This window comes from Chiroxiphia lanceolata, chromosome 6, assembly GCF_009829145.1.
Source record: "Chiroxiphia lanceolata isolate bChiLan1 chromosome 6, bChiLan1.pri, whole genome shotgun sequence".
Lineage (NCBI taxonomy): Eukaryota > Metazoa > Chordata > Aves > Passeriformes > Pipridae > Chiroxiphia > Chiroxiphia lanceolata.
The window spans coordinates 3,614,780-3,636,559 of NC_045642.1; the positions used below are offsets into that span (position 1 = coordinate 3,614,780).

General features: G+C 42.2%; 1 protein-coding gene across 1 annotated transcript in view; it reads right to left on the reverse strand.

Moving 5' to 3' along the window:
- Positions 1–21,399, reverse strand: part of NELL1 (neural EGFL like 1) — a 287,217-nt gene extending 265,818 nt beyond the window's left edge. The window contains 2 exon segments of the mRNA XM_032691544.1: positions 17,160–17,288; positions 21,240–21,399. Coding sequence (XP_032547435.1) covers positions 17,160–17,288; positions 21,240–21,288 — 178 coding nt within the window. The 5' untranslated portion in view covers positions 21,289–21,399.
- Positions 21,400–21,780: the final 381 nt, after the last annotated feature.

The following is a 21,780-nucleotide window of genomic DNA, read 5'->3' on the forward strand; positions in this document are numbered from 1 at the left end:
GGGAGTCAGCTCCGTTAGAAACTGTAAGAAAACTGCCACCACACGGCAGGCAAAATGAGCTGGAGAAAGAAAAGGAAAGAAGGCAAAGGTCTTGCCAAACTTGCTTTGACAACAATGGTACAAAGGGAAATATGTGATCATTTGGGCTGGAATTTTAAGTGATGAAAGACATGTACCAGTTGTTAAAAGCTGAATCCCAGTCCATCCAGGAAATAATTTTTCTATAATAGATGCCCCCATTAGAGGAAAACTACTAAAATTTCATTCAGAATCAACTCATTTTCTAAAGCTACAGACACATTTTTATCATTCACTAGCCTGCTTGAATACTTTTTACTTCCTTTGGCAGAGAATATACTGCGGAACACATTGCTTTATTGGTAACTTCAATCATTTTAAAGCTATTTGCTTCAACGTGCTTTCAGGAGAGCCTTTGAACAGTCACTCTGGACAAGCAAGTAGAAATTAACTCTGCAACAACAGACAATCTGGATTTAAGCTACAGCAATTAAAGAATTGAATATTACATCATATTGGCTTTTACCTTGCTATGGGCAAAATCCAATAAAACCAAAATCTATACTTAAAAAGTAAAACAAACAAACAAAAAAAAAAAAATCACCCCAGAGCCCCACTTTTTTTAAGTCATCAGCTTTTCAAAAATGAAACCAAGATTAGGAGGAGGATCCAACACTAGCAACTCTGAGTGTAGACAGTTCCTAACACGAAACAGCATCGCAAAAGCCTTCTTGTTCACTGCAGGCAGGTGCTTCCTCAAAGCCTGAGTTCAAGTGAGATCCAGTGCATTGCCTCCTTTTCTGCACACTGGTCCCACAAAACATCTTCAGAAGAACTGGTTAAAAAAAAAACCAGCCCAAAACACTACTGGTGATAGGTGACCACTCCCACTCTTTCCTACTCTTCTAAGAGCACACCTCAGTCCACAGAAGTCACTAACAGATCCAGAAGTCCCCAAAAGCATGCTAACACTAACAATGGGGATCTTCTCCAAAAAGAATCATTTCCCTGCTTGGCAGTGAAATGCTTCAGTGTCCCTCCCCACCTAGCAAGGGCAAAATGTAGTTACCTGCAGACACCACTAGTTTTTTATTTTAAGCTGTGGGGACAAAATTCACATAAATTTCTCCTTATATGCAAACAAAATAAAAGACTTTGTAACATGCTCCTGTCCTGGGAAGGGGCACAGAGCCATAAATATCCCTCAGAGTACTTTGGGAGCTCAATCAGCACTAAGGCTTGAGACAGCCCACTGTGCTGCAGAGATCCACTTGCCTACACTGCTTCCACACCGGGATGGGTTTTAGCAAGTTGGGGGGTACTGCCAAGGGAAAATAAATGCAAATTTATGTTAAGATGCTGGGCTGGCACTGTGTTGCTCTCTGGGGCCCCTGCACTGGAACAGTTGGGACCAGGACCACCTGTCCTCCCTGACAGCAACCCAGAGAGAGGGGTCAGAAAACAGCTCACCCTTTTCTTAAAAACTATGCTACCAGGCAGGACCAAAGAGGGCGTGATGTTTTCTCTCAAGCACATCACTGCTTCTGCGTATTCTCACCGGCATGAAAAGACATTGTAAATGTTTTTGCCTTGCTAGATCCACTCAGAGTCAGTAATAAACAGTAGGAAATCATGTTCAACAGCACAGCTTTCTAAATTATGATTATTCATAGTAAATCACTTTTTATATGTTGCTTCAAACACTGTTTCTCAGAAATAAGATCCGTCTGCAGTGAAATGCTTGGTGATTTTAATATGCAAGCCTCCTACAGAGATGATGTCTCATTTTAATTATTGTTTCGGTTTAATGGGTTTTCATTAAATTAGAGGATGGAGCAATTACCAGGGTGAACAGCTAATGTCACAAAGGTAAGTTCCCATGACTATACAGCAAAAGCAGTTCCACTACAGAAGGTGGGAAAACAGTGTAATTCAATGGAAATTCTCCTTTTGCATGATCCAAAACTATCCTGGCTATACATGCTCATATATTGTTGTCATTTTGATACACATGTTTGGAAACTCATTTCCAAATAGGTCCCTCCCAACAAAATTAATCTAGCATTTAAAATATTATGTATTCATATTTTTATATATATATATATATATATATATATATATTTTTAATCCTTTCAGGAAGCTATTACAAACCCAATCCTAAAATTCCAGATGCTGGGGCAGGAGAACTTTAAGCCACTAAAGAAATCAAGCAGAACACTTATCAAATCACAGTTTCTCCTCAACCAATAATTTAGCTAATGTCAGACTCTTCACTTCTTGAAAATTGGCTTGACTTGAGCACCAGCTAGAGTGACCACACTCATGCTAATTAAGTAGTTGTCAGAGAGTCTAAGTCCTTTGTTTGCTTTATCAGCATTTCAAACTGAATTTTGGAAATTGAGAACTCTGGAACAAACAGAGCAGCAGACACGGCACAAGACTTGGAAATGAATACATGCCAAGAGAGAAGGCGGTCACCTCCGCTTCTCCAGCCAGCAAAAGGTGCCTGAAGTGGCAGAGAAACCATGGTGGCAGAAAGCCTATATCAAAAAAATTCATACAGGTTTCCTACCTCCAGGGCCCTTTCTTGTGTTTTCCACCCACCTGGACAAAATGACCAAGGAAAACGCTAGAGTGATCCCTCCAGCAGCAGAAGGATGAGCAGCAGCCCTGGGTACATGCACAGCACAGCAACTGACTCTGCCATCAAACCATTTGGCCATTATGGAGCAAAGTCAGAAAACTGCAGTAAGCCAAATGGCTTTGGAACAACCTTCCTGGTGAGCTCAATACTGATTGCCTTGCTAAGGCTGCACATCACCTGTTACTGAAGGAAGCCACTTGAACTTTTTCCAAATATTTTAAGCAGCAGCTGAGGTAGTCTTCTCAAGTAGGTTCTGTTGTTTCCTCAAAGGATTCATACTGAAATCAAGACTATTTACAAGTGGTTGATCCCTTAAATTAAATGCTTCGTTGAAATGCTCCAGGAGTTCACTATCACTAAAAGCACATAATCTGCTCTTAGATCATATGAGTTAATCAAATTACATGTGTTGTTAGTTAATTAGTTCAGGAGTCACTGATTATATCATCTTTTCCACTGTTTACCTACATCAGATAAGGTATCACATCACTGTGCCTATGAAGATTGCTGTTTGCAGATTTGGAAAATAAAAACATTTAACAGAAAGAACATGGACTACACCAGCAATGCTTTGAATAGGGCCAGTGGCAACGTACACAACACTGGGAAAAAGCATTTCTAAGAATCATTCCCAATGTATTATCTGTTTTTCAGGAGTACTGTCCACTTCAGGGATCTATTTCAAGGGTATATTAAATGCTAATGTCAGAGGGAATAATGAGCTGCTCAAAAATACAGCTCCATGGAAAAGCAAGCGAAACGATTTCTTTCTTCCCCTTCTACAAAACATTTTCAGGTATGCTCTATGTCACAGACACAAAAAAAAAATTCGAAATCGCTTTTAATAAATTATAATATATACTGAGCTTGACAAAACATGTTCTTCAGCTGCATTTGTTTAAAGGAGACTTAAGATGGTAGCAGAAGGTTACCTAGAACGAAAAATCAGACACAGAAGCTACGTTTTACCACTAAGAGTAAGTTTGGACTTGTTTCCTCCCACTGTAATTCTTAAGTCTGTTTGTAATCTAAAAATAAAATATAAGCTTTTTCAACAGAGCATGCAGAGAGACTGATCCATTTACATTCTTAGGCAATATGTAATAATTCTGATTTCTCATTTAGCATTCTTCCTTTTTCCAGGTAATAATACTGCTCATACTTTATGGCAACAGTATTAAAAATAAATATTAATCACAAGTACTTCTAAAGTGCTGTAAAAATCCTAAGCTCAACATTAATATGACAGATAGAGTAAACAAGTAATCCATTTCAAAGAAATTTTAAGTACCAGATCCCACTGAAGCAGGAGAGAAGCTGAATTCCTAAGTTACTTTGACTCTGTTGAAAATCCCAGTCCAACTTCAGCAAGGACATAGAAATCAGAATATGCCTCCCTGGTGAAAACCTGGATTCTTGAGTGTGCAAATCAAAATACTATTTAAATAGTTCATTAACAGGGAAGTTTCAGCAAAACAGAAATCTTTGACTCGCTTTCTTCACTTGCAGAGGGAGGTTACTATGCCTAATGCAGCTCACAGAGCTGGCTACACCTACACAAAGGTTTTAATTTCCAATCATTTTATCACATGAATAATCCAACTAAAGGCAATGAAATTATCCATAAAGTCCAAAGTAAGCATATGTTGAAGTGCTCTCTTGGTTCAAAAACTCCCAATGACTTGACAGTCTAAATAATTTTTTAATTACTTTTAAAGCATTTAGTTCATGTATTACTAAAATCTTTTTTTTTTTAATTCTCTATATATGATTTATATAAGCATTAAACAATACGTGTTTCATGAACTAATTCTCCCTTCTGTTTTCTTTCCCTGAGGAGAAAAATCACTTCCATGTTATTGCTAAAGCAAATTAAATCCTGGGTGTCTGTTTTATTTATTAACTGCATGATAATAGCATGAGGCATAATACATTTGTCAGAGCCCTTCTCTATTGAAGTATAATTTCTGCTGTCAACCTCTTTATGTTTATATTCAATATTCCAGTTGTCTTTGTTTCCTGGAACACACATAAGCACACATTTATATTTTCTCCCAAAATAAGTGTAAATGCTATTGGTGAAGTGTTTCTCAACACCCCCCAACAAAGACCCATAAATACAGCAAATACAGCTAACATTAGTCATTATCCACAAGTTTTATATTAATTATTTGAGATACTTAAGAATTTTTTTAAAAGTGTCACAATAATAACTTTTTTTTTTTTACACCATAATTATGATTTGGAGCATTGCTTTTCTTATTTCGCCCAAGCATACCACAACTCATGAATAAAATATGACAACTTTGATAGCATCCATTGCTGTGGGTTCATCCGTAACAGCAAACGTGCTTCGGATACTAAGAGCTCCCCTTTTCTCCATAAACCTTTGTTTCTGAAAATAAGCTTTTATTTAAATAGAACTGCCATGTGTCCCCCCCTTTTTTGCATTTCTTGCTGTTAGCAGTAACACCAGCAATAATGTTTACTTTTTTTTTAATGGCTGCATTTTGAAATGATTAGGATGGCATGAAGCTAGAAATATCCCACCTGAAAGCTGGTACTCGCAAGACATCAAAAACCATTAAAAGCAGTGCCAGCATCAGAGAAAAAAAGCTAAAGTAGAGGGCATGACTTAAATACGTGAGCAATAGTATTATAAAAGAGAGATTATTTTTTTCTGGCTTCATAATTAGTTACAGTGAAGTAAACCTAAATTACTTTGCCCACTTCCCCAACAAGATTACTGTAACTAATACTGCAGAATCCTCCTACCACAACTTGTTGGCAGAATCCCTTAAAAGGAAGACTTGGGGTAAGTGCAGTACATGGTTTCCAAATCACCAGCATTTACCAAATTATTCTACAAATATCGTGCTTTAAGGTTGTGCTACTTCATTTTCCAAACAACACGATGAACATCCGTAGAGACCTCCACAGACCAAGAAAAATCACGACACATAAACACACAAACCCCACTCTCCTCCCACACATCTTGGCTTTGTTATTTTCCCCAGTCCCCAAGAAGAGGCTTTAAAATTTCAACATTGTTATTCACAATGAGCTGAAGTGGAGAGAGAGAAGCAGAGGCAAGTCTGAATGCCATCTGTAGACAGTCTTTCATCATAGAAGCAATGAGTATTTAAACTACAAGATCCAGTTTTATACATGTTTTGCTCTCAGAATATCTTTGCTCTGTTCCAGTTTACAAAAGATTTTTTAAAAATTAAAAGAAAAAGTAAAAGAAGGAGGCTACACAACACAGAAATAAGCTTTACAACACAAATTTAACTGTTTTAGAAGTAAGTGAAGAAGAAGTAAGCATCCCACTGATGCCAAATGGAAAACTCACAGCTTCAGAGGGAGGAGTCACCCACATGTGCAAGGGAAAGACGGACTCTCTAAAATAATCCCTGCAGCTGTAGTGATCCTATACTATTTTTCCTATTTATAGCACAGAGAACCCACAGCAAACTCAGTTGTAACTCTGTAAGAAATGTTACCACAAAGGATGTAGGATGAAGGACAGAAAAACTGGAATGAGACATTTTTAAGAAGCAAAACCAGTACTTATTGCTCCAAAATACTGATTCACAGATCCCTCTTGTCAGAATTACAGAACTTTGCTGGTTTAGCAGGTATGCAGCCTACACAACTAAGGATTTTGCTCAGTGTTATAGTGGATATCAGGTGCCAAAACCAATTTTTTTGTCCATTCCATTTAAAAAAGAGAAAATCTAATGTTCTGTACTGTTATCACTGAAAAGGCCACAAAAGGCAGGGCAATCACATGACATAATGCCATAAACCAGCACAGTATGACGTGAATTCTTCATACCACTTATGTGGCGAAAATGAAAAATAAGAGAAAAAATGTCCCCCTTTTTTCATTTCTACACCCACACTGCAGGCGGTAGGACTAATCTAGAGTTTGGCATAGAATAAATAGGTTGAGGTCTCAAGTAGCATCTAATTTTTATTCTTGACAGATAGTTCAAGACAGCAGGGGTTTCAACACAGGAAATGGTCCATCCCTGCCTCTTGCATTAGGTCTGGTTATACTTGCCTATGTGTACTTTTTAAAGGTACAAAATCCTTAAAAAAAATCATTTCATGTGTTTAAATTTGTGTGATAGTAATTTCAAATTACTTCCTTTTAGGCAAAAGATTTGCTCTGTTTAGAAGTAATGACATTAAGTAGGCCAAGTGTAAATGCTCTTCTCAAATGGATATTAATGTATTTCTACTAAAATTGGTTTAAGAATTGCTCTTGGGGTCAAAATGCACCATGATGGACCATCCTGTTCCATTGCCTACAGTGAGAGCCCAATTCTTGAGCATTGCTTTTCCCTTCTGCTGTTGTTCAAGCAGTTTTAACTCAGCAGTGCCCACTAATGCTCCAATTCTGCTCTCTTTTAACCCAGACCTGCAATATCAGGTGCAGGGACTTGTCCTGAGCTTGGGCAGGATTCTCTACCCAGGGACACTCGGAGGGATTTGCCTCAAGGCAGCACAACTCAGGTACTGACTTTGTTATAGAACAATATTCTTCCTCTAGTTTAACACTTGTTTACTAAACAAGTAGTTAATAAAGCCTGATTACTTGCAGTATGAAATGACTTAAGAGTATCTGTTTGCCAAAATCTTTGCAGGAAAAGACCATTTTTGTTGTATTTCTGTTTTGATGAAGATACAAGAAACTCAGACTGCTATTCTTACTTTGATCTAAGTTGAACTACATTCATTGTAAGGACCTAGATGCTAACATGGTGTGGAACACAACACTTATCAGCAGTATCAGAAACTAATTCCTACATGCCCCTCTCAGCCCACTGAAGAGCAGAGAACTTTCTTTTCTTTCTGCTTTCCTTTCTGATTCTCTTCACGACAGGACTTTGTCAACAGGTTGCCAGAAGCATTCAAGGCTTTTAGCATACTACAAAAGTACTGAAGTGCTTATCCCACTTCCCCTCTGTACTTACACTCATGGCAAATGGAGATAGACAAGTAGCACAATTATTGTCTCCCAGGAAAGCAAAAATAACTGTCAAGGACAGAGGCAATGTGTGCTCAGAATTCTTTCCTAATCATTACAGACATGATGGGAAATCCACAAAATGTCAAGTAACAGAAGGTAGCATGACAGCATTCAGGATGGGGGGAAAAAAAGAAGGAAAGTAGAAATTGGTCACTGTTGTTTAATGTGACTATGGTTCTATTTTAGTCTACACTTACTTGCAAGGAGGGGTAGGGGTGTTTTAAACAAGAGAATATAGAGTAAGAAACTCTGCAATTATTTACAAGTAATACTTTCATATCAATATGCTGGATAAATTTTACTCCTAAACAGGTTTCTAATATAATTCAAATATTAAACAAGAAACAGCCAAGATAGGATGGGTATATATGAGTATTTTAAAAACTACCTCTGGGAACTGACAAAGTTAACAGTAGTTTATGTATCTTCAAAGCCTCAAAGCATTGTTTAATAGTTACGTCTCAGGTGATCTTTAATTTTCTCCATTGAAGATGATTCACCTCATTCATCCCCTCCTACTTCATTGTATTTAATTTCAGATCATTTCTCTGTTCTGAAAGTGGTCAGATTTGCAAAGAAAAAAAAACCACACTGAAGACTTTTTCATTGCAAAAGAAAATTACATTGTGTATACAAAACACATTAAAACATTAGCTATATTAAAAATATATATAATTTATAAGTTAGGCACTTGTTAGAATTCAAGTATCACAGGGACTCAACCCTCTGGGGATGCATATTCCAAAACCTCTCTTAATTACAGGATCACACACCTCTTTCCAGAGGGCTCCTTTCTCACAATCAGTGCACAAAGGGAAGAACAAAACTATTTAACAAACAAGGATCTTAAGTTTTGTTTTATTTTTATTGTTCAAGGCTCACCTTGAACAGTAAATCTTCCATAGTCAAATCCTTCTCTGAAGGCAGAACACACCATGATCAAGTTAATTATTGCAGTGTAGTATTCGAGTCTTCTACAAGTATTAATGAATTCTTCACACCATGATTGTTGGAGGAAAGGACATTAGTACCTCAACTTTACAGGTGAACAACCAAAGCACAGCAAAATGAAGGTTCTAAATGGCTAATTAAAAAAAAAAAACAAACCAAACCACATTATCCAAGTTTCATCCTCCAAAAACATTTGTTAAATATTAGCACATACCACGGGTACTTCATGGCAATACCAAATCTGAACTTTCCGTGCTTTTCCCTATCATGCTGCCCTGGTGCTGCCTCTACCATAAGCAAACCTTTACCCAGTCCTACTCTCCTAGTCCAAGACTGCAGTCCTTGGGTTTTCCACCCAGGCCACAGCCCTTTGCCTCTCTCTTCATGCTCCTTCTCCCAGCTGCTGTCCACAGCTCCCCTTACTGTGCTCTCCATCCCTGCACCTCACTCCCCCCCAGGTCAGAGTCCTTGTACCATCCCTGTCACAGCTTCCCTGTCTGGCCATAACCTGTCTCCTTCTTGGCCTCCAGCTCCTCAACACAGCTTTTTCTCTCCTCTCCCCTCCACATTCCCATCTGAGGCCATTTCCTTACCCTGCCTGTCACAGTTCATCTTGTCCAGCTGCTTCCACACCCTTGCCCAGCATCAGCCCAAGACACTCTCTGGCTCCCAGGGGAGACCACTCATCATTGTCACACACTCAGTCCTTGCCCCTAAACTTCCAGCTTTATTTCCTTCTCATTTCCAGCTTCTACAGAGGTCTGGGAACAATGGGGGGAAATCAGGACAAGCACTCCAGATCCCAAAAAGACGTCAAGACCTGCTGATGGACACAAGCCCAGAAACTACCTCTGTCAGGGAAGTCATAGTTTCCTCCATCCTCCTGGGTGCAGCCAGCCCAGCTGTTGGGATCCTATTTAAAAACTTTTATTTTAGGAGTGCTGAAAAAGGGCTAACAGCTCTGAGGGAACTCTCTGGCAACACTCTAGGATGGTGGGCAGCTGCCACACCTCCTAAGGGCCAGCCTGGAGCTTGGAAAAGCAGGGGGACATTCAAGGGATGAGCACAGAGGGCAGATGAGCAATCCGCTCTCTAAGGGATGGGATGGGCCCTATCTCTCACAATCCCACAAATTTCCATCGCAAGCACAATCACACACTGGTCTGGCCCCTGCCATCTCTGTGCTGCCAACACTGAGGTGAGCAGAGCTGCCTGTGACTGCCTTTGGAGCCACCAAGCCCTGAAAGCAGATCAGGTTTGAGTAAACCACCAATTCTACCATGCCCTGGTGAGAGTGGGATCTCAGCGGAAAGAGAAGGAGAACAGACAAAACTTAGGACCAAGGAAGCAGCAACACCTGACTGTTGCAACACGACAGGGGTAAGAGGCTGACCCATATCTCAGATGTTGATGCTGCTTTTACTGACACATACAAAGGGTTCTATCTGACAGCAGCTGCCTCTTCCTCATGAGCACCCAGAAACCTGGGATAGGCATCCCACAGGCATCATGGGGCAAAACCCTAAATTCGCCTGCCCATGTGGGAACCAGAGCAGGTCTACACAGCATGACACAGCACAGGCAAAATACCACCCTCTGACCATTAAAATATAAAATAAAAGCTCATGAGTTCAAGGAGTTTGCAGAGTTTCCACAAAGATACACCTGTGCATTGTGGTGAGGTGCAGGGCACCTCTGTCAGGGGAGGTACTGCTGGTTGTGGCCACTTCCCACAGCCCCACCTTAGGGAACAGCCTGGCTGGCAGCACCTCAGGAAAAGGGTATTCCAGAAGGAACTGTCCCAAAGAATAGGGAGCAGTGGGGCACCGACAGCCTCAGGAGGTGTGCCCCAAAAACTCCAGCATCCCAGCAAGATGGAATATTCAGATACCACCAGGCATGGAGAAGATACTAGAGCTACTCTCTTCTACAACCACAGAAGGCAGAACTAAGATTTCCAGCAACTCATGTTGTGCCTTCCTAATTTTTTTGCTACTGTAAGATTTCTGTTCTGTAAAAACGACACTGCTGATACTTAATATTTGCTATAAACATAGCAGGAGAGATCCCACAGAAAGCAATGACTCTTGTGTCATTATCTCATGTAAAGAAGGACTAACGCCTGAAGTCTAAAATTAAAGTTTATCTCTCCTACTCACTGCAGACCTCCCACCATCCACCCCCAGAAGAGTAATCATATGTTTCTTCCCCGAGCCGTTATCTGCTCCCTCTCATTCAGTCCTGGCTCTTTTTGAAGCTCTTCAGCTCACATACCTTGCACATTATGTTGGCACAACTGAGTTTAACACTTGAAGTGGATTAAAACCTCGGCCACAGTGCACAGGTCACTGAGGTTCGGGTGAGATGATGTTCATGCACGGATGAACAAAGGCAGCAGCCTCCTCACCTGGTCTGTGAATTTACTGAGCACAGCTCGGTGCTGAGCTCCTTCCCCAAGCACATCACAAGTGTATCCTGAAGACTGTCCTACCAGAAGCAGAGCCAGAATTCCTGATATAAAGGGTATGTGCCCACTCTTGATGACAAGATCAACTTATGCAGTTGTCCTTATCCACCAAACTCAAAGCTTGCCAGCAATCAAAACTCCCTTCAGTTTGGCACTGCAAAACCCGACTTCTAGGACTCAAGACTCCTGGAGTGAGGTCTGGAAACACTTCTGCTCTCTAAGTGAGGAAAAAAAGACAGGATTCATAAAACATTGAAAGAAAACACCAACAGAGAGGGTTGCACTTCATCTAGAAACTCAAGAGAGTCTTCTGGGAGGCACCTCTACCTGCCTTAGCACTGCAGCTTTGATCTCTCTTTGGCCTGAAGCAGGACAGTCCTTTTGTTTCAGGAACTCAACAAGTTTCACTCTCTTTCTCACAAAAACATTGCCTTTCTCTGTGCTTTAAGATACTTGTTATTCTTTCACCTTTCCTGTTGGAGCCATGGCTGCACAGAAAAAAACTCGGCAGTCACTTGTACAAAGTGGGAATAAGGAGCATGACTGAACCCTGTGCTGCAGGAGCTCCAGGCCAGGTGTTTCTCTTACAAATCTACTGGTTGTTTAATGCAAGTCAAAAAACGGTCAAGGAAGAAAGGACTATATATCTTTAGACTTTTAACAGTACTTGGTGGTTTCTTTTACTGAGTGCTAAACATAGCATACATAGTTAAAAGACCATTCCTAATTTAAAGGCCAAGTTGAAAAATACTGCAGATTGCTAGGAAAAGAAACAGCAAAGCCTTAATAAACTTCTAGAGGGGAACTGTTTTATAAGTAAAGGCTTTAAGTCTCTGTTAGCACAAAAGAGATGTTGTGAGAAGAATTAAAAAGAAAGAGGTATAACTGACAGGTTGTAATTTTACTTCCCCAATGAGAACTGAGCATAGAACAAAAGTTAGACTGGTTATTAATCACATAATTTAACAGTTAGGCTAAAAATTGGGCTCAGTCTACCTAGAAATGGGACGGCCACTTAAGCACCTCCTCTTGCCTTATTTACCATGAGAATTTTTCTCTACCACTGAACTCAAGATCCTGCCAAGTCAGGGTCAAAACAAGCCCTGCTTCCCTGCTATCTGAAACAGAACAGGATGGAGTACTATCAAGGGAGCCATAGCTCCCTGTTTCTTGATGTACTAAAATTTACACTAAAACACCGTTCTGGGATTCTGATCCTGTTCATTTTTTCACGTTTGTAAGATACAAATTTACAGATGTGAGACATATTTACAGATATGTTTCATTTGATGTTTGTAAGATGTTACTGTAACATATTAGGTGAACAATTAACATTTTCAATACTTTTTTTAGGTTTATTTCCCACCCCCCCCCCATACTGTTTCCTTCAATTCTTTGGACTCTTGGTTGGAGGTGAGGAGATGTGGGTCAGACACCAGGATCTTTGGTGCCCCATTCCCCAAGAACACTCTAGTCAAGAACCTCCACCCATCCTCCTTTGTCCCCTCATGCCAGAACAACCCATCTGCCCACAAAGACATTTTTCCCCCACTCCAGTGTTGACAAAATAATAAATTATAAAGTCCCCACAATGTCAGGGATCTTAACAATCAGACTGTTTGCAGAATTGCAATTATGAGTTAGATATCTACATTTCTTCTAATTCACACTATCAATACTTACACCGCATTTTTTATTTTCTCATCCCCATTTCACAGAGAATGAAACTAAAACATACAAACAATGGAACTGATCAATCAAAAATCTCGCTGTAATACTCTAATAATCGAAGTCTATGCCCGACAGGACCACTCAGTTGACTACACTTAATTATACATTTCTATGCTTTTCTGAATTAGGAACAGATTTGCTTGCCCAAAGGCAACCCACATCTCTCGATTGCCACTTTGTTTCTACCACGCTGTCACATAATTTGCAACAGAATCAAATGCATTTCTTTGTTTGTAAAGCTGCTTCTCACAGAAATCTGAGTTTTGGCTGTTACTACCAATATTATTAAAAAATCAGGATACCAGCTTCACTGTGATGTGTTGGACAGAAATCGTACTAGACTGAAATTGCAAACTCTCCAGGGAAAAGAATCTATGTTTTCTCTAGGATAAATTAAATCATGACATCACTCCCCAGAAACTCTATAACAAACAGTGTGTCACTTACTGTAAGAGAGTTAACACCACTGATCAAATATCTAATTAAAAATAATAGTTTCCCTTTCTCTTGTGCATGTATTCAAATCACCCCACTTCTTCATTTCCTCTTTTTGCCTCAATGCAACAGAAAAAATGCTCAAAACTTACAAAGCTTTCTGTTTCAAATAGTTTAATTCACAGAAAAGGAATCTTGTTTAGGCGAACAATCCATATTTTCACTACCCTTGGACACATAACTGTCCAGGCTGGGGAAAAATTACCATTCCTCTACCTTAAAAAATGTAAACTTGCTGGGACACACAAAAGAACACTCTCAGTTTGAACAGCTCCATTATAGCCATTGTAGAAAATACATCTTACAAGACAGAAAATGATCCACAGGGAACCTTTGTGGAAGCTACAAGCCCCAATACATTGCTGTCAAAGGCAGCAGGCAAAACCATCCCTATGAAAAACCACATGCCAAAGAACATACTCACAAACTTTTCTTATGCCCTAAACTAGGGAATCCTCAGCGGTGAAAGCTTGGAAAGAGGTCTTCTAATGTGGCTCCATGTTCAGCAAACATCCTGCCAGGTGAAACAGGTGCTCCCCTGTCAGAGTCTGGAGCAGTGGGATGCAGCAAGGCACGTGTGACTACTCACACATGGGAAGGACTAACCAAAGCAAAGCTGTGCTGAAAAGACCACATCTTGGAGGCTGGAATAGCTAGTCTAGTAGGATAAAGTAATTTTGAAACTAACCACTAACTTTCAGTCTTTGCTCTGGGAGTGTCATGTTGGTGAAGTTTTTCTTGTGAATCCCTGAGGTAGAAACTATTACTTCTAACTTAGACACAGCAGTTGTCCATACATTGCCCCATGTTCTATATTGGTTTTACTGCATGGCAAGATAAAAAAACCAAAATTAAGTATCTCCTGGTTCCAGCCAAGGGACCTGGCACACAGCCAGACTGTAGCTGTAAAGTAAGTCACCTCTGTCAGTAAAAGGGAATTCATTCAGCTGCTGACATTTAACAAATAACAGATATGAACAAGAAGGGAAGCAGACAACAGGGCAGCCTCAGACTTCCATCCCATCTGACAATCTTCTCTTGACCCAAGGGCTGATGAGCTTTACTGAAGAAAGTAATCTTCCTGAGCCACCTTCCAGGAAGTTTTACACTTAGAGGCGATATTCAAGCACAGGGTTATTCCTGTGTGCATTAGCAAAAACAATGTCTGTTGTGGGAATGGTAAAAAAGCTTTATGTACCTAACTACAGCGTTCAAATAGTTTATTCACTTCATACAGTGAATTTTTGTTTATTGCTTCCCATGAACATTTATCTTTCCGTTCATACAAATTTCATACATTCTACCTTTTTTACACTAGTCCTGTCTAAGTTCCTAAACTACAGGTGTATTCCTCCAAGGAAAAAAGAATAGAATATTCATAACATCTTCACCATTAACCTTTCAGCATCAATGGTCTCAATCCATATTCTGACAAACATCTCAGACTTCTTCCCTACAGCTTTGACCACCAGCCTGTGAAAACTCACCATGAACAGTTCACCACTGTGGTTGCAATAAGCTGTACAGAATAGCAATTAGAATTATTAATATATTTGGGGCACTGCAGCCCTTGGAGGAATGGTTGTACTTCAGTGCTCTTTGTCCATAACACACAAACCTGAAGTCAGGGTATCAGAAGAAAACACAATTGATATCTTTAAATTAATAAATTAATGCTGCACTTCTGGACATTAATTTGGAAATCAGTGAAAATCATGCTACTTGTTGTATCATAAAAGACTGGAAACAAATCCTGAGGTGGTCTCCATGTCTTTATTGGGTTTGTGTGGCCAGGTTTTGGTGGCAGAGGGACTACAAGGGTGGCTTCTCTGAGAATGGGCCAGTCAGTAATGACAGTAACAGGTCTGTAATAACACATTTAAGAATGAAAAAAAAAAAAAAAAGTTATTGCACAGATGTAATTGCAGCCAGAGAAGAGAGGAATGGAAATATGTGAGAGGAACAGCTCTGGCACCATGGTCAGTGGAGAAGGAGGGGCAGGAGGTGCTCCAGGCACCAGAGCTGAGATTCCCCTGCAGCCCGTGGTGAGGCAGCCATGCCCTGCAGCCCATGGGGGTCCATGGGGGAGCAGAGATCCTCCTGCAGCCCCTGGAGGAACCTCACACTGGAGCAGGTGGATGCCCAAAAGAGAGTTGTGAACCTGTGGGAAGCTTGTGCCGGAGTAGGTCCTGGCAGGGACCTGTGGATCCATGGAGAGAGGAGCCCACACTGGAGCAGGTTTCCTGGTAGGACATGTGGTCCCGTGGGGGGGACCCACGTTGGAGCAGCCTGTGCCTGAAGGACTGACCCTGTGGGAAAGTGACCCACATTACAGCAGTTTAGGGAGAACTGTTGCCTGTGGGGTGGACTCACGCTGGAGAGGTTCATGGAGAACCGTCTCCCATGGGACAGACCCCACGAGGAGCAGGGGAAGGACCCTCCTTCTCACTGAGCAGCAGCACAAACAACCTGTGAAAAACTGACTGTAACCCCCATTCCTTGTTTCCCTGCACCGCTGGGGTGGGGAGGTAAAGCTGGGAAGGAGGGAGGGGTAGGGGGAAGGCATCTTTAAGGTCTGTTTTTACTTCTCATTATCCTGCTTTGATTTTGTTAGTAATAAATTCAATTAATATCCCCAGGTTGACTCTGTTTTGCCCATGACAGAATGATTTCTCCCTGCCCTTATCTCAACTCATGAACCTTTTGCTATATTTTCTCTACCCTGTCCATTTGCAGAGGGGAGTGATAAAGCAGATTTGGTGGGTGCCTGGCATCCAGCCAAGGTCAACATCTGCTCTGACTCCTAAACTGGCCTTGGCCAGATAAAGAATGAACTAAGATTACAGACTCCCTTCCTTTATTATTTACAATAAAGTCAGTTAGCACTGCAAATCTAGAACTAAAGCTAAATGAGATCATAATCATTTGCCTCTAAAAACAGCAACAGAGGACAGACATGAAAAAGTGAGACACTAATATGCACAATTCAACACTGAGTAAAGCACAGTAAAGAAAAAACAAATATAGGAAGCATCCACAATAAAAATGTTCTCAATTGTGCTTTAATTCACATGTTAATCTTAAATGACATAAATGTCTTTCTTGCCTAATAAGCAATTGTAGCAACTCAGTGCTTTCACCCCACAGGACATTGTCTCTTAATCTAGACCTTACTTAAAATACATTATAAAACTACATCCAGAATTTCACTCAGTAAATAAAATACAAAAAAAACCAACATCATTTTAAAACACTTCACAAAATGATCTTAGAATAATGAATGAAGGGGGGGGGGGGAAATCACAATTCCAAGTGACTTATCCTGTCCCTGGTACTCAGCTTGGGCAGTTAAACACAGTACTGTTCTATTTTCCCAATTTAGCAGCTTTCACAAAGTCGATGAAAGACTTGCTACATTACTAATCAGTGTCAACACATTAAATGCTTTCTCATAGTTACTGAGGTTTAGTTGTGTGTGTCTATGCATGTGTATAATCACAGAGAGAAAGAACACAAGAACGCAACGGAGTCCATCCCTTGAAACCACTTTCACATATTTAGTTAGAAATAAATATTGGGGAGTATTAAAAACCTACCCAGAAATACTTCCCTAAATATCTCTAACCTCCACCACCTGACAGCACACACAAAAAAACGTCATCTGCATTTCAGGAAAGTAACGAGAACTATTCCCAAAAAATAAAAATTAAAGAAAGCAACAGTTAAGTAAGACCACCATTATAGGGAATCGCTTAAGCATCAAAGCTTTCCTGCAGATAGAAGTGAGATAAGAGAATTGAGGATGTTTCTCTTACCTTGGAATAAAAACGCTTTGCTGGCATTGTGTAGTCCTGAAACCTGTGTTATCCCAAAGGTTGTATTCACAAGATCCAGTTCTGTGATGATATCAATCTGTAAGTCAGGATCCATTCCAAACCCTACAGCTGTTGGAAGCAGAGAGATCAATTTTTATTTCAAATCAGGTAATGAAAAGAATGGAGAAGAATATCTAGCACAGACATTTCTAGTACCTTCCCACTCACACACACACTGTATACAGTAATTACTTATAAGACAGTACCTCTGCTGCAGGAAAGAGAAGATATTCTATTCCAGTTCTTTCAATTAAACTATTTCCTTTTCAGAGATTTTCCTACACAGACGTTAAAACATTCTAAAACTGATACATTAATCCAGTATCTTCATAAGGTTAAAGAGCAACAAATAAGGAAAGCATAACCATCTATGCAAACTGATGAGAGAGATTTGCAGCATTCATCTACTGGCCACACTATTTCCAGGGAGACGCGAGGACTGAGAATTCCTCTCACATTTTATGCTGTGACCAACCAATCAGGCCCACAGCTCATAGTGTACATGCAATCCATCTTCCCAACTGGACAAAAGGACCCTGGAGGAGATAGGGTAGTAGGGCAAAGAACACCATCCTGTAATCTAAGAGCCTGGGGTGACTCACAAAATTGTTTGATACTGCTTTAGAAGGGCACCTCTGTATTTCAGCACAGTTGGCACCTACAAAGTGCGCCAAAGCCACCTACAAACAGACATTCATTCATCTAAACCAGCAGTAGCATCTCTGGGCTGCAGAAGCACCTACAGAAGAAGCACAAATCTAAACCTAAATTTAGAAAAGGCTTATGCTCAGGAAATAAATGAGCACTCCTCGATCCAGTAGAGACCTGATGGGATTGACAGAAAAGACAGACTCAAGCAGTTTGAAACTTCTATGTTGAAAAGCTAAGGGCAACTTGATAGTTACAGCACACCAAGTTCATTAAACATATGTCCTTTTTCTAGGGATTGGGAGAGGCCAGCCTGACCTCCGTGTCTCCCTCAACACAGCAATAAGTGTGACATGAGACCTGTGCCTGAGACATAGGTCAAATATCTTGTGTGGGATCCAAACACTTTCCTAATGAAATTTTTCACTAACGTCATTAGTAATGGAAACAGGCTCCAAGAATGAAATCCTGACACAGCTGAAGTCAATGGTAAAAGTCCCACTGACTTCCATGGAGCAAGGACATTACCTGTAAAGCATGTCCAGATTGATTTCCACTGAGTGGACTTACATTTAGCTTTAAATTGATTGATTTGTTATTCCAGGACTGCACTTCTGGATCAGTTAAGCAGCAAATACTCTAGTTTGATTCTTTGAAAGGTTCTGAGAAATTACTGAGGTGTACAGAACGAACACGTTATACATACTACTCATAAATCATCTGTACTACAGCACTTACTCCTTTCCTCAAGGATTAAAATTTGTTGGAAAAATGTGTTGTGCTAATGCAGAGGATTCTACTCCACGAGGGGCAGAGTAGTAAAAAATACTGAATACTTCAGGTCTCTAGCAACCTTACTCTACAAGGAAAATTAGGATCTAGAGGTGTCTGATGGAACTGAAGCTCCAAGAGTGCAGACACATCCATACATACACAGTACATACACAGTGCTTTCATAAGGATATGGGGATAAACACATTTTGTAGAAAATTAGAATTACAGAATACCAGAGAACCCAGATAAACTTCTCCAAAGGTAAAAACTTCCCAGATAATCAGCAACATCATCAAGCTTATAGTACTGTCTTTGACTTACACCCCAGGCACTTGGCAGTGAACAACCACAGCTGACAGTGAACACGCTGATGGACCAAGAACGACTTCCCCTTCTGGAATAAACACCAGCATCAAAACCAGAAAGGCATTATTATTTCTTCTAAGGTTTTCATGAGAAAAGCAGCACAATGTAAATTGTGTGAACCTACCTAACAGGAAAGACAGCATTTGCTGTCTCTGTGAGAAAGAGAGTACACTGTTCCTCATTTGAAAGGGCTACATCTATTCAAATCAGATCAGCAATAACCTACTTATATGAAGTGAGGTCGAATAGGTACTAAAACTTGCTCAACAGAAAGGACAACCTATGTCCAGTAAGACAAATCTTAACCCCATTAAAGTAAGTGAAAGCTCTGTCGCAGCCATCAACAGGGTGAGGACAGAAACCACATCAAGCAAGTATAGGCACTCCCATAAATCACAGCAGCTCCACTGCTCTATTAAAACAGTTTATTCCAGCCTGAATACCCAAGGCTCAACAAGTATACATCACTGTAGCTGCACAGGCTTCGATTTATGCCAATGAAGGATCTTGTGTGACAGCTTCAGTGTGCCCCCTTCCAGCTTTTAAAATACTTTGAAAAGCAGAGACTGTTTCCAATGTCACAGTAACTATTTAGCAAGATTCTACACTGCTTTAAATACCTAGTCATTTTCCTGAGCTGGCTCTTCAAACTGCAGCAGGCACTCAAAAGCGTAGTTAATAATTAATAAACAACAAATCAGCAGCTTCAGTATGACAACCAAGTCTCCTTTTCCCCTGTGGTCTCCACCAGTCTATCAGAAAGAAACCACAGGCATATCAACTGCACTTGCATCTGGTATTTTATGCTGTCTCTCCTCAGTGGAACAAGCAGCTGCAAATACTGTTTCTCTCTGAAGTAAAAATTAAGCATCAAGTCGTCTGCTCTCACTGGAGAACTGGGCAATGCCTGGGCCCAATTCCGGCTGATGTTGCTTTCAATTCCTATTTAAAGTAATTCGGCCATTCCCCTTAAATCAGTGGCTTACACAAGCAACACCCCAAATGATTCAGTCAGGTGGGCGGGAGTAAAAATCATCTCAGGACTTGGTGGATTCGGCCCAATGTGAACTGAAGGCTCTACAGTAGATTAGAGGATTAAGCCATATAATTATGAATGATGTCACTAGGAAATCCCTAAAAGAAATTAATTCTGCCTTACAGCTCCGACAGCTTGTATTCTCCGCTTGTGCCTTTATCACCTACACCCAAGCACCAGCAATCACGCCATGCTCCATCTAGCTAATGTGCAGCCATGCAACATATGCAGCACATTTATAATCTCCTCGACGTGTGTAACGTGCCATTTGGGGATGGAAAAACTTTTACTTAAAGCACACTCAACACAATCAAGCCATTTCCACGTACCCATGTGCAATCATTCAAATGGTAAAGAGGAGGCTAGAGAAGAGGCATTTTGCTCTTTCCTCTCACAACTTCAGTGGCAATTGTTGCATACAAAGAACTTTCAGAGTAGTAGAGTTTTGGGTCCTACTGACCATTTAAAATCTCCGTATGCACTATCAGGGGTAGCACCACTAAAAAACGGACGGGTGGTATTTTCTTTCAACTATTTCTGTGTCACATCTCTCTGCAGATTTTAATGAGGTAATAATTACTATATGAATTTAATTATAAAACGTGAATTGCTTTGCACTTCTGATAATTGTGCCGGGTAATTTCCTTGGGAATAGAGCTACAAGCACCAGGGAGAAACGTCCCCTTCATCAGCTCCAACCGAGGAGGAGCGGTACCCGGGGAAAGAGAACAAAGCCTCCGCAAGAAACAAGAAGCGATACTTGGGTCGCGCAACACTGTAGAGAAAACGGGGCGGGCACGGCACCGGCTGGAATAACGCACCTGCAGCCGCATCCCGCTCGTACCGCATCCGTCCCGCCCGGTACCGCGGGCAGCGCCACCCGGACAGACCCCCGCGGCCGCCCCTCGCCCGGACCCCCGCTCTGCCCGCCGCCGGTCTCCGCGGGGCGCAGCCCACACGCCGCTCTCGCAAAACTTTCCCGCGGCCGCCCCGCCGGGGGTCAGCGCCCAGCGGATCCCCTGCGGGATGTGCGGCCGCAGCCGGGGCGGCTCCCGGTCCCCGCCGCCTCCCCTCAAAGTTTCCTCCCGCTGCCAAGCGCGCTCCGGGCGGCGGCCCCGGCCCTCACCCTCATCCCCGGGACGGACTCCAGTGCCGCAAGGGACCCCCGGCCCCGCAGCCCCGGTGCGGCCCCTCACCTGCCCCGGCGGCGGCCGCACACGCCCAGAGGAGTAGGAGGGGACCCATGGGCGCGGCGCGGGCGGCGGCGTCCGCCTCGCTCGCTCGCTCCCTCCCTGCCGGCGGCGGCTGCGGGGCCGCACCGAGCGCCGCGGAGCCGAGCCCAGCGCAGCCGAGCGCAGCCTCCGAGGCGCGGAGCGGCTCCGGCGGCAGGAGCAGGAGGGAAGGCGGCGGCGGCTCCGCCCGCTGCCCAGGCGCGGCCCCGACGCCCCCGCAGCGGGGGCTCCCCGCCCGCCCCCCGCCGTGACGCGCGGCCCCCCCGGGCCTCGCCAGCGCCGCCGCCCGGCCACGGCCGCGCTCCGAGCGGGAGCCCCGCACGCCCCTTCGCCCCCCGCGCCCCGCACGGCTCGGCCAGGAGCGGAGCACACCCTTCCCTGCTCCCCCGAGGGGTGAATCTCCCCGAATGAACCACCCCGGGTGGGTGCGAGATGTGGCTGCGGGAGCGCCTCCCTCCCCCCCGCGTCCTCCTCCTTCTCGGCGTGAGAATCAACCCTCATTAAC